At 37.9% G+C, this 12,989-nt stretch overlaps 1 protein-coding gene across 4 annotated transcripts in view; it reads right to left on the bottom strand.

Annotated features, from left to right (window-relative positions):
• Nucleotides 1–12,989, bottom strand: part of SRBD1 (S1 RNA binding domain 1) — a 224,887-nt gene that overhangs the window by 161,272 nt on the left and 50,626 nt on the right. For all 4 annotated transcript variants that reach the window (XR_002342735.1, XM_021087562.1, XM_021087563.1 and 1 more), the window contains exon 11: nucleotides 3,110–3,217. Coding sequence is in view for 3 of the 4 variants with exons in the window: in XM_021087562.1 (XP_020943221.1) it covers nucleotides 3,110–3,217 (108 nt within the window). In the remaining variant the exon portion in view is untranslated. The remainder of the gene's footprint in view (nucleotides 1–3,109; nucleotides 3,218–12,989) is intronic.

The raw sequence follows: 12,989 nt of genomic DNA, 5'->3' as shown, positions 1-12,989 counted from the left end.
GTGGCTGTGGTATAGGCCAGCAGCTACAGATCTGATTCAACCCCTAGCCTGGGAACCTCCGTATGTTGCGGGTGTGGCCTTAAAAAGACAAAAAGAAAAAGAAAAAAGAAAATTGAGATAACAAAAGCAATTCAAAGCACATTGCCTAAGAGCACTGAGCTAGAATTATCTACATACCTGAAGGCACATACAGCTAGCTAACATATGTTTTTCTGGCTTCAGTTTCTTAAGGCTTTTCTCTCATCCTCTCTTAACATTTCACTGTCATTCTCCCTGCATTCACCCAAGCAATATGAAAATATCATTACAGGTATTTCTAAATCTTCGCTTTTAACTTTATTGAGTAAGCATTTGCACTTAGTCTTATGTAGGGTACTGGGATCAATGTGAGAACTACAAATCTGAAAAGATCAAATTCCTGCCCTGAAGATCACAGTCTAGTGGAAGAAACAGAAAAATAAACAGATGAGTAAAACACACTGTAGGGATAGCTAAATTAGGAGAACTTTCTAAAAGAGAAGTTTTCTTAGGGGAATCAAGAAAGATCATTAATAGTTAAGCAAATAAAAGTAGGGAGAGTAGATCAAAGGCAACAGAAGCAGCATATGCAAAAGCTCATGGCTCATTATAGAAAAAGCAAGTACTTTCACATGAGAAAGTAACCAAAAAAAATGGCAAGACAAAGGGCTGCAGAGGAAGAAAAAACCAGACTACAAAGGGTCATGTGTGTTCTTCTAAAGAGCTTCCATTTTATCACGGAGACAAAGAAGTCCACTGAAGGATTTTAAGTAGAAATAATTAGTTGGGAATTTTAGGATGGCAACATGGAATACGTATTAGAAAACACAAGTCAGAGGTCTTCTATGACCCTAGTACAGTAATCTGGACAAGAAATGATGATAACCTGAACTAACCATGGACATACTTTCGCTTAGTAAAAATGGAGACAAAAAGGAAACAAAATTCAAGATATAATTAAAGCTGGTATAACAGACAGTACTTGGTGACCAATAACGTAGTCTTAGTGAAAGACGTATGTGCGAAAAATGACACACAGATGAATGATCATGACCATCATGGAAACAAAAATCCAGAAGCGGATTACGAATCTTACATAGTGAACTCCATAAAGTGGCTGCAAAAAAAAGATAGTCTACACGATCTCTTTTAATACACACAGGAATGAATTAACAATGGTTATCTCTGGGTAGTGAAATTATGTGGTTTTTTTGTCCCCTTGCGATTTACTGATTCTTTCAATTTTTCTACATTTGGGCAAATTTCTTTTTAGTTAGAGAATTAAAGTTATTTTCCTTAAAAAAATAAATCGATTGGGGGTTTTCTCCCTCAACTACTGTTCAGGTAATTACAAGTATTTCTATCAAGAGAAACATCTGTAGACAACACCTGCTTATCAACTCAAGGAGAAAAGTAAAATGTATTCTTTCAACTATTTTAGGAAAAGAGATGGAAGGTGCTCTTGCTTGCCACTGCTAATGGAAGTTCGAGAAGAATTATACATTATATCTCACATTAAACTGCATACCTTTTTTTTTTTCCCCCTTTTGTCTGTTGTCTTTTTAGGGCTGCACCAGCGGCAGTGGCATATGGAGAGTCCCAAGCTAGGGGTCTAATTGGAGCTGCAGCCGCTGGCCTACGCCACAGACACAGCAACTCGGGATCTGAGCCACATCTGCAACCTAAACCACAGCTCATAGCAATGCCAGACCCTTAACCCACTGAGCGAGAGAAGGGATCGAACCCGCAACCTCATGGTTCCCAGTCAGATTCATTTCCACTGTGCCATGACACTCCTCAAACTGCATACTTTATATCGCAATGAAATTATTCCACAGGCAGTAAGTAAAACTATTCACATCAAACATATGCAAAAATGTCAAAAGCACCACTGGACATTATATGTGACTTGAGAAAATGAGATAAAATATATAGAGAAAAGGAAATAATTTGAATAATATAATTTTTTTTCTTCATTAAGGACAGAATCCCTTTTTAAAATTTTATGCCTGGCACTCATAAGCAAGCCATGTTACTTCACATAGAATTGAAATGAAACAGGATTCTAAAAGAAACAGAACTGTTACCGGATGCCTGGGCTAAAAAGAATGAGTCAAGAGACGGAATGACTTTGATAAAAGGAAGTTTGACAAAGGTGCTATATGGCCTTTTTAATAGTTACTGTCTACTCCTTACTCTAATCACCTCCAAAGTCAATGGCCAAGTCCAGTAAAAGGAAAACAAATATACATTATAAAGGCTACTATAAATTCTAGTGAGGCTGAAAAGAGGACTAGAAATCTATGGTTTCCAGGTAACCCTTGCTGAAACCTGTAAATAAGTGAGAATGAAGAAAATCCATAGCATATAGGAAGGAGTAGATAAAGGCACGCCTGAATTCTAAAGACTGACTACAAGACAAAGGCTAGAGAGAAGCAGGAAAGAGGGGGTTTGCCTCCCGACAACGCTGTGCACCTTCTCCCCTCAAAAATGATTTGGTACCGCACCTCTTTTGCAGTTCTTTATAACCCTTAGATCTTCTGCTACTCCACTTAGATGGTCACTTTAATAATCTTCTAATATTTGCTCATTATTGCTGATAATTATTCAAACAACACCCATGGGGTGTTAAAAACATATATATTAGCTTTCTCTCAGAGTAATACATCCATCATGTGCTCCACCGATTTCCTTATGCTTTTTTTGGCTCTCTTACCTCAAAAACCACTGCCAACTTATTTCTCCATTAATGTCTTAGTTTGTTTCTCCCTAGCCAAATCTTTCATCAATAAAACCATTTGTTTGGCGTGGTTGTCAAACTGCAAAACCAGTACGGCAGAACTGGAAGGGGTACACATTAAGTGGTCAAGATGTGCAAAGTATACTGTTATTAAGAGCTATGTTTTGTGATCTGTGCATGTGAATGCTTCTACAGGCTGAAATCTAGGCTTAAATTGAAGACTCTGAGATGCTTATTCAGTTCTTTGGATTGGTAAATGGATCAACAAATATTTTACTACATGCTTTAATGGGCCTATTACCACACATAAAAATAAACAGTACACAAAGTTAAATAAGACAAGATGCATACCTGAACTCTCTGCAAAGGAGAGGATAAATAAGGCGTTTAAAGGAATCGTCCAGTGAGCTGTATAAAATCTTCATTAACTCTGGCCTTGCAAAGCCACGTGGTCTCCACCTGCAAAATAGAAAAGCCTATACCAAAACTGATGTAACAAAAAGAAGACCATAAAAGGGCTCCGGGAAGAAGAGAGGAAGTGAAAAAGAAAAGGGGGAAGAAACTTTACTGAAGCCAAAGTAACACAATCTGTGGGGAAAGACTGCGATGTCTGAAAATTATTACCATGACATCTGGAGTTCCTATTTTTAAAAACATGGTAACCATGGTCACACATAAAACTTAAGGAAGGAAAAAACTTTCTTATTCTGGGGACAGTACCCAAGGGATTACTATACTGGTCCAACTTTTTAAGATATAAGAAAGTCATCAAAAAATGAGTGAACTGGAGTTACCGTCGTGGTGCAGTGGTTAACGAATCTGACTAGGAACCATGAGATTGCGGGTTTGGTCCCTGGCCTTGCTCAGTGGGTTAAAGGAGCCAGCGTTGCTGTGAGCTGTGGTGTAGGTTGCAGATGCGGCTCGGATCCCGCGTTGCTGTGGCTCTGGCGTAGGCCGGCGGCTACAGCTCCGATTAGACCCCTGGCCTGGGAACCTCCATATGCCGTGGGAGCGGCCCTAGAAAAGGCGAAAAGACCAAAAAAAAAAAAAAAAAAACAAAAAAAAAACAAAACAAACAAAAAAAAAGAGTAAACCCCTGCTATAGACTAAATTATGTCCCCTAAAATTAATGTGTTGAAGCCCTAACCCTCAAATCAGATGATAATTGGAGATGGGACCTCAGGGAGATAAATAGGTTTAGATGAGGTCATAAGAATGAGGGCCTCCATGAAAGAATTAGTGTCTCTGGAGGAAGAAATATCAGATAGCTTTCTTCCTCCCTGCACCAGGGGAGGACATAATGAGAATGCAGCTATCGACAAGCCAAAAGGAAGGCTCTTACCAGGAACTAGATCACCCTGATCTTGAGCTTGGACTTCCAGCCTCCACAACTGGAAGAAAATAAATTTCTTTTGCTTATGTCATCCAATCTACGGTATTTTGTTACGGTTGCCAAAGCTAAGACAAGAACTATATCTCCTTCCTTTCCCACCAGAGGAGAAACTGTTTTAATCTTTGCTTCTTGGCATTCTTAAGTAGAACTCACTCTATTCTTCAGGTTGTACTGCTTTACCAGGTGGTATACTTGCATACATACTGATAAATACAAATGCCAGAGAACCAACTGTTAGTGGAAAGTGGAGAAAGAACAGTAAGAGAAAGATGCAAGCTAAAATGGACAAATTCAGCCCTATTCCTTCTGTGTTCTCTACATTTACCTCATCTCTGGCCATGTCCTTCAAATGGCTTGAACAGGAAACATTAATATTTTATTAATGGTTTCTAATAAACCATTAATATACCTTAGGGACACTGTCATTTCCCTTATCTTAGCTAGGAAATTAACTAAATTTCAATGAACAAACATTTAGATGTTCATAATGTGATACACCAAAAGTTATATTGAAAAACTCTAATTGAATCCCTTCCACAGAAGGGTATTATTTGAGTAGAATATAGCTGTTTGTTTGTTTGTTTTTTAATTTGGAAGAAAGTGCTTTTAGGCAGGAAATAAATCCTTCCTTCCATCCAAATCCTTGTTATTCCCTACTGTCATCTATATCAGGAGGGCATGAGAGGTCGGGAGGACTAGGATATGAATTAGACACAGCTATTACTACTTATCATTTTGTTACTGTTATAGGCATGCCTCATAGATACTGAGGGTTCAGTTCATACCACCACAATAAAGTGAATGTCACAATGAAGTGAATCACCTGAAGTTTCTGGTTTCCTAGAGCATATATAAAGGTTATGTTTACACTCTACTGTGGTCTAGTAAGTGTGCAATGCCATTACGTCTTAAAAAACAACCTACATATCTTAACTCAAAAATAATGCTACTGGGAGGGAGTTCCCGTTGTGGCGCAGTGGTTAACGAATCCGACTAGGAACCATGAGGTTGCGGGTTGGGTCCCTGCCCTTGCTCAGTGGGTTAACGATCCAGCGTTGCCGTGAGCTGTGGTGTAGGTTGCAGATGCGGCTCGGATCCCGCGTTGCTGTGGCTCTGGCGTAGGCCAGTGGCTACAGCTCCGATTCGACCCCTAGCCTGGGAACCTCCATATGCCGAGGGAGCGGCCCAAGAAATAGCAACAATAACAACAACAACAACAACAACAACAAAAAGACAAAAGACAAAAAAAAAAAAAAAATAATGCTACTGGGAAAATGAAAAATGGCACCAACAGACAGGCTCAACACAGAGTTGCCACAAACCTTCAGTTTGTAAAAACAAAAAACCAAAAAGACCACAGATATCTGTGAAGTACAATAAAGCAAAGTGCAATAAAACTTAGAGTTGTATTGTTGTTATTAATTTGGGAAACTCAAAATCAAAAAAGATGTCTCAGGAGAAACATCTGAGATATCTTTAAAAAATAAACTGTGGAGTTCCTGTCGTGGCTCAGTGGGAACGAACCCTACTAATAACCATGAGGATGTGGCTTCGATCCCTGGCCTCACTCAGTGGGTTAAGTATCCAGTGTTGCCATGAACTGTGGTGTAGGTTGCAGATGTGGTTCGGATCCCTGTGTTACTGTGGCTGTGGTGTACTGGCAGCTGCAGCTCTGATTTGACCCCTAGCCTGCGAGCTTCTATATGCCACGAGTGCAGCCCTAAAATAAAAAAAGAAAGAAAAATTGTGGGCGTTCCCGCTATAGTACAATGGGATCAACAGTGTCTCTGTAAGGGGAGGGAGGACAGTTCAATCCCTGGCCAAGGGCAGTGGGTTAAGGATCTGATGTTGCTGTAGCTGTGGTGTAGGTTGCAGCTCCAGCTCAGATTTACCCCTGGCCCAGGAACTCCATGTGCCATGGTGCAGGCAAGGAAGGAAAAAAAGAAAAAAAAAAAAAAAAATTGTGGCATACCAAACAAAAGACAAAGGAAGAAACCACGGCATATGTAAAAGTTCAGAGACATGAAAGAGCATGATAAGCTCAAGTAACTACAAGTAGATTAGTAATACTAGGGCATCCCATTGCTTGCAGGGGGGAAAAAAATGGAAATCTTTAATATTACAAACACAATCCCTCTGGAAGCCCCAATAGCCTTTCTTAAACCTCAAGATTTTCCTTTGGTGACTGCTCACCACCCTTCTCCTTGCACCCCTCCTGTGGAACAGAGCGGTGCTGTGGGTCTATTTTTCACTTGAGGATGCCTCAATTATACGGATTCACAGTTGACCTTTAGACCCAGACCCAGCTATACTAACTTGCTACATTACAGAAACTCCTTTTTGTTCCTTATCCTACACCAGTCTCTATCCCTTAACTGAATTCCTCTGACCTATTCACTAGCACTTGAACGGACCTGAAACAGTATAGTGAAGCCATACATCTCATTAAAAGAAATACAATTGGGTTTGCCTTACAGGATAGTCCCTTAAAACTTGATTCCTTTCTCTAGTTCAATAGTTAAAGGCTTCTGAATAAAACTAAGAACAACCTCACTTTAAATTCCACAAAACAAAATACATGCTATGTATGGTGTACTCAATGAAACAAATTAAGGCAAAGATCACATACTTAAATTCTTACAGGGATCAGGGAAGTATTATAAGCAAATGAAGAAGACCCAGGCCCTATATGCATGTTTTTGACAGAGATATGCTTTGTTCATCCACGATAGACAAAGAAATATTCTCCACTTTGGCAAAGAAATATGCCCCCCCCCCATTTCATATTTATTGATAAAGAAAGGCTCTCTCCATCTACCTTTCACTTTCCCACATTTAAAAGAGAAATGGATACAGGATACAGTTCCCTTTAAATCTACCACATGAAAAAAGCAGCACCATTTCAGTGTAGCATTTTCTCAAAGTGATATGACAAACATTTGGGGACAGAATAATTTACTTTCCAAGGCTAGCCTATGCATCGGCACTAAAAGCTGGCTTTAAAAAAGAAAAAGAGGAGTTCCCGTCGTGGCACAGTGGTTAATGAATCTGACTAGGAACCATGAGGTTTCGGGTTCGATCCCTGGCCTTGCTCAGTGGGTTAAGGATCAGGTGTTGTTGTGAGCTGTGGTGTAGGTTGCAGACACAGCTTGGATTGCTATGTTGCTGTGGTTCTGGCATAGGCCGGCGGCTACAGCTCCGATTAGACCCCTAGCCTGGGAACCTCCGTATGCTGTGGGTGTGGCCCCAGAAAAAAAGACAAAAAGACCAAAAAAAGAAAAAAGAAAAAAAAAGAAAAAGAAAAAGAGCTAGTAGCCAGCCCCAGTCATTCATTTGTCAATCACCAAAAATGTCTCCACATTTTTGTCAAATACCCTCTTGAAGGGATGGGAATGAGAAGCAGGACTGTTCCCAACTGAGAACCTGAGGGATCTGACATGAGGGGGAAAAGACTGTTGCAAAGAAGACCACATGCTGCCATCTACAGGTCTAATCATTCCAATGAATTGTTTCCATGTCAGAATGCATGGCCAGATGTGTCACACTGCCTGTTTTTCAGAAAAATATATAAAAATCCAAAGTATGTGAGTACACAGGATGTGTCCTAGCAACAGCCGACATCTTAGAGTATTAAAATCTCCCTCTCAAAAACATTCTCTTCAATTCCCGAACCTCTGAGACTACCTTCAACTCATGACCATCTTGTTAGACTTCATAAACATCTATTAGTAATACTAAGTATTTACTGTGGATCAAAACAGTGTAAAACAAGGTTAAGTAATACTGAAGATTTGAACAACACAACCAACCAACCAACCAACAGGATCTCACTGGCATATTTAGAACACTAAACCCAACAGGAGAATTCATTTATGTTTTTTTCAAATGTCCACAGAATAGCTACCAAGATAGATCATATCCAAGGCCATAAAACAAACCTCAACAAATTTAAAGGAATTTAAATCATATGTTCTCTGACCATAATGGAATCAAAGCAGAAATCAATAACAGAAAGAAAACAAGAAAATCCCTACTCACTTAGAAATTAAACAACATGCTTCTAAATAATCCAGGGGTCAAGAGGAAGTCTCAAAGGGGATTTTTAAAATAGATACTAAATAAAGATAATGCAGTGTACCAAATTATGTGGACATAGATAAAGTAATACTAAGGAAGAAATTAATACCACTAAATACTTATATTTAAAAGAAAAAATAGGTCTCAAATCAATAATCTTAATTCCTACCTCAAGAAACAAAGAAAACCAAAATAAATCCAAAGGAAATAAAGAGCAGAACAACAACTATAAGAGCAGAAAACAATGAAACTGAAAATAAGAAAACAATTTAAAAAAAATCAATGGTATGAAAATATGGTTTTTCAAAAATAAGTAAAATTCATAAATCTCTAGCAAGACTGACAAAAATGAAAAATGAAAATACAAATCATTCATTAAGGACATCACTTTGTATCCTACAGATATCAAAAGAATAATCAGGGGAGTTCCCATTGTGGCACAATGGGATCAGTAGCATCTCTGCAGCATCAGGAGGCAGGTTTGATCCCCAGCTCAGCACAGTGAGTTAAAGGATCTGGTGTTGCCACAGCTAAGGCACAGTTCACAACTGCAGATCGGATCTGATCTCTGGCCCCGGAACTCCATGTGCTCTGGGGCAGCCAAAAAAGAAAAAAAAGAAAAAAAAAAAGGATAATCAGGGAATACCATAAGCAGCTTTATGCTCATAAATTCAGCAGCATAAAAGGGACCCAATTTCTCAAAAACCACAATTACTAAAACTCAACAAAGGTACTGAATTAATAACTTAAATGCTTTCAAAATAGAAATCTCCAGGCCCAGATGGTATCCGTGGAAAAATCTCCCAAATATTTAAAGAAGAATTAATACTAATTGTATACATTCTCTTCCAGAAAATAGGAAAGAATATTTTCTAACTCATTTTAAAAGGCCATCATTACCCTGATACAAAAAAAAAAAAAACCCTCAAAGAAACTAAAAAACGAAAACAAAAATCAAAAGACCAATACTTTTCATGAATTTACATATAAAAATCCTTGTTAAAATACTAGCAAATGAAATACAATAATATAAAGAAAGAGTTATGCACCATGGCCAAGCAAGTACTCATTCTCAGTATGTAAAGCTACTTTCAACATTTGAAAATTTATCAATGTGATCCACCACATCAACAGGCTAAGTCATATGATCGTATTAATTGATGTAGGAAAAAATGTTTCTCAAAATACAATACACTTTCATGATTAAAAAGTTTCAGCAAGTTAGTAGAGGGGAACGACCTCAATTTGATAAAGAAATATCTTCAAAAAACCTACAATTAACACCATACTTAATAGGTAAAGACAAAATATTTCCCAAAAGATCAGGAACAAGACAAGAATGCGTACTCTCACCACTCAACAGAGTACTTGAAGTTCTTGGCATTGCATTAAGGTAAGAAAAAGAAGAGACAATATATGCGTGTAAAGGATGATGAATGGAACAAATATCAAAAGACATTTATCAAAATCTAATTAATGACAATTAACTCTACTTCAAAAACCTACTTACCTTTAACTGAAATACCATGCAGACGTTTTGTTCAAACATTAGCTCAATTAAATATTTTATTGTCTCTTTGTGTCTAAGTGAGAAGATTCTATTCAATTTAAGTCTATATGCAAGTAGAGGACAATAATTAATTAGCAAATAAATAGTGCCTGTCGTACTATTAAGATCAAAGCAGAACCCTTCAGGGATTATAGAAGACATGCAGGAGAATAGGAATAGTTATGAGTTCCAGACCCTATCTGAGAACAGAAATTCACTCATCAAATCAAAGATAAAAATTTGGAAGTTCAAAGGGACAAGTTCTGATCATTATGCAATCTAATTCATGCACAGGGAAATGTTGAAATCATTCTCTCACACATATTTTTATTAAAAAAGCTAATGCAGAAACTTGGATTACTGACATTCCCACAAACATAATAACTATTTCAGTGTTTGACAAGCTCAGAAATCCTCTTCATAGTTATCCTCTTGTACTAGGCAACATAGAATGATAGATTGTTCAGTGACTGAATTCGGACCTGGATATTTTTAATCCTAATACATGAGCATAAATGTATTCTCCCGTGCTATTCTAATTAACTTAAATAATAATAAGAGTTGCATTTAAATCACTCCTTGACCTACTTATATAGTATTCTATATACTTATAGCAAGATAGTCAGTAAATGGAATCACCATCTATCTTGTTTTTCAAGCTATAAAAGTATAATTCTTCATTTTATCTTTCTCTCTCATTAATGCACCTACCATCTAATCCGATGTCTTGCCCTATCTCTTTAGACCCCTAAATATTGCTCAAATTGTCTACTTATTTCCTATTACTACTGCCCTAGTCCAAGCCACCATCATATCTTGCCCCTATATCTACTCTTGGTTCCTTCTACGTAATTCTCTATAATGAAGCCCGTGATCATCTTAAAATGACAACTCATCATGACACTTCTTGGTTTAAACTTTGTATTGACTTTCCATCATCTTTAGCAGGCCTAGAAAGCTAGGATGGTCTGGCTTGTGCCTACCTCTCAATCCTCATTTCCTATTGCTCCCCCTCCTTCTTCTTCTGTCTCTGACCTACATTTGCACCCAGCCTGGCTCAGTTAGGGAATCCTGTTATAAACTCTTATGATAATCTGCACTTCTCCTCTATAACCTCAGTTACTCTTAACCATTTGCTCAGTGTCTTCTTCATTCAACTACCTCATCACCAAGGACAGACAGTATATTTGCCTGGTTTAAGGTGGCCACCCAACATCTAGCACATAACCTGAATGGATGAATACATGGGAGAGGTGGAAAGTGGGAGAAATAGGGACAAAGAAAGTTTAAAAAAAAGAAGAAGAAAAGATTTGGGTAATCATCTCCTGGCATTCAAATGTTTAAAGAAAAAAATTCCTTAAGAATGGTTCTTTGGTTCCCAGAGAAGTCCTTTAGCTAGCTCTTGTTTTAGCTCTTTATTTCCTGTAGAAGTGTTTCTTTAATTCCTATATAAGGAGAAACTTCTACAACATGACTGAAAATTATGCCACTATACCATAGTAAAAAGTAAAGTATAGGTCAAATAATATTACCATTTATTCAACTAAAATAGAACTAAATAAAATAAATATAGGAATTCCCATTGTGGCTCAACAAATTAAAGACCCGATGTTGTCTCTGAGGAAGCAGGTTCAATCGCTGGCCCTGTTCAGTGGGTTAATGATCCACTGTTGCTACAAGCCACAGTGTGGGCCACAGATGCAGCTTGGGGCCAATATTTCTGTGGCTGTGGCTACAGCTGCAGCTCCGATTCAACCCCTGGCCTGGGAACTTCCATATGCCACAGGTGTGGCTCATACAGATGAGCCAAGGAAAAATAATTAAATCATTGCAAATATTCCTTGACATTTACTAATATAAAGATAACAGATTAAAAATATAATAGCTAGGGGAGTTCCCGTCGTGGCGCAGTGGTTAACAAATCCGACTAGGAACCATGAGGATGCGGGTTCAGTCCCTGCCCTTGCTCAGTGGGTTAAGGATCCGGCGTTGCCGTGAGCTGTGGTGTAGGTCGCAGACGCGGCTCGGATCCCGCGTTGCTGTGGCTCTGGCATAGGCCAGTGGCTACAGCTCCGATTCGACCCCTAGCCCGGGAACCTCCATATGCCGTGGGAGTGGCCCAAAGAAATAGCAAAAAGACAAAAAAAAAAAACAAAAAACAAAAAAAAGAAAAAAAAAAACCCATAATAGCTAGGAATTAGACCCAGTCTACTATAAAGGAAATTAGCATAATCTCACTTCATAATGATAGATACCACCAAAGTCTATACAGTTACATGGAGTATCACTTAACTCTCTCAAATTTGTGAGAAAGGTTATTCACTTTTTAAGTGAAATGAAATGGAAAAAGAAATTAAGTAATGTGCTCATAATCACAAGGGTAGGAAGTACCTAGAATTCAAACGCAAATATATCTGTGTCTTAGGATTTTGCTCTTTGAAACTACCTTACAGTTTCATCATAACTTAATATTATCTAATTTCTTAATATAATTTTTTAAATCTAAGATTTCTTTTAGGTATTCATTTCCCTTTTATTTTCAATGGAATGTATTTATTTACAAAGGAAATAAACATTCACTTAAAAAATGACAATTATACGGAAGAGTGTGCAATAGAAAATTTAAATTTCACACCGGAGCTAAGGAGTAGACCATTTATATCTTTTCAGACATTCTCCTACACATACATAGACATATTTTTTGCCATTAATGATATCAAACTATAAATATATATTAAAATTGTCTTTTATAAGACATGTTTCTATGTCACCTTTAGAACCATCTCAACTTTTTCAAAAGGGTTGTGCAAAATTCCATTGTATGGATATAACTGGCTTAAGCACTTTATCTACTGACTAACATTTAGATGGTTGCTTTTCCTGTTGGGTCTTGGTTAGCATTATTTGGTCATCCAGGAAGTTGACCCTTCATGGAACTGGCTTTTGGCAAACTGGCTTCCAATAAACTGATGCAAGAACTATGTTAGATGAGTGAGCTAATTACCAAAGTACACAGCCTTGTTTCTCTCAAAGAACAATTCATCCAGTTCTGCAAGTAGCATTCACAGCCAACTGCTCTAATCTAAGGTCAAACAGAACTAGCTGGTGATAAGCATAACCAAAATCTCTTAACTGCTAGGCAAGACACTTAACCTCTTTGTTTCCGTTTTCTCACTGGTAAAAATGGCAGCTACAAATCTGCTCTACCAATC

The sequence above is a fragment of the Sus scrofa genome, chromosome 3 (genome assembly GCF_000003025.6).
Source record: "Sus scrofa isolate TJ Tabasco breed Duroc chromosome 3, Sscrofa11.1, whole genome shotgun sequence".
Taxonomy (NCBI): Eukaryota; Metazoa; Chordata; class Mammalia; order Artiodactyla; family Suidae; genus Sus; species Sus scrofa.
Note: the sequence above shows the minus strand (reverse complement) of the source record. Positions and strands in the feature narration are given on the sequence as shown.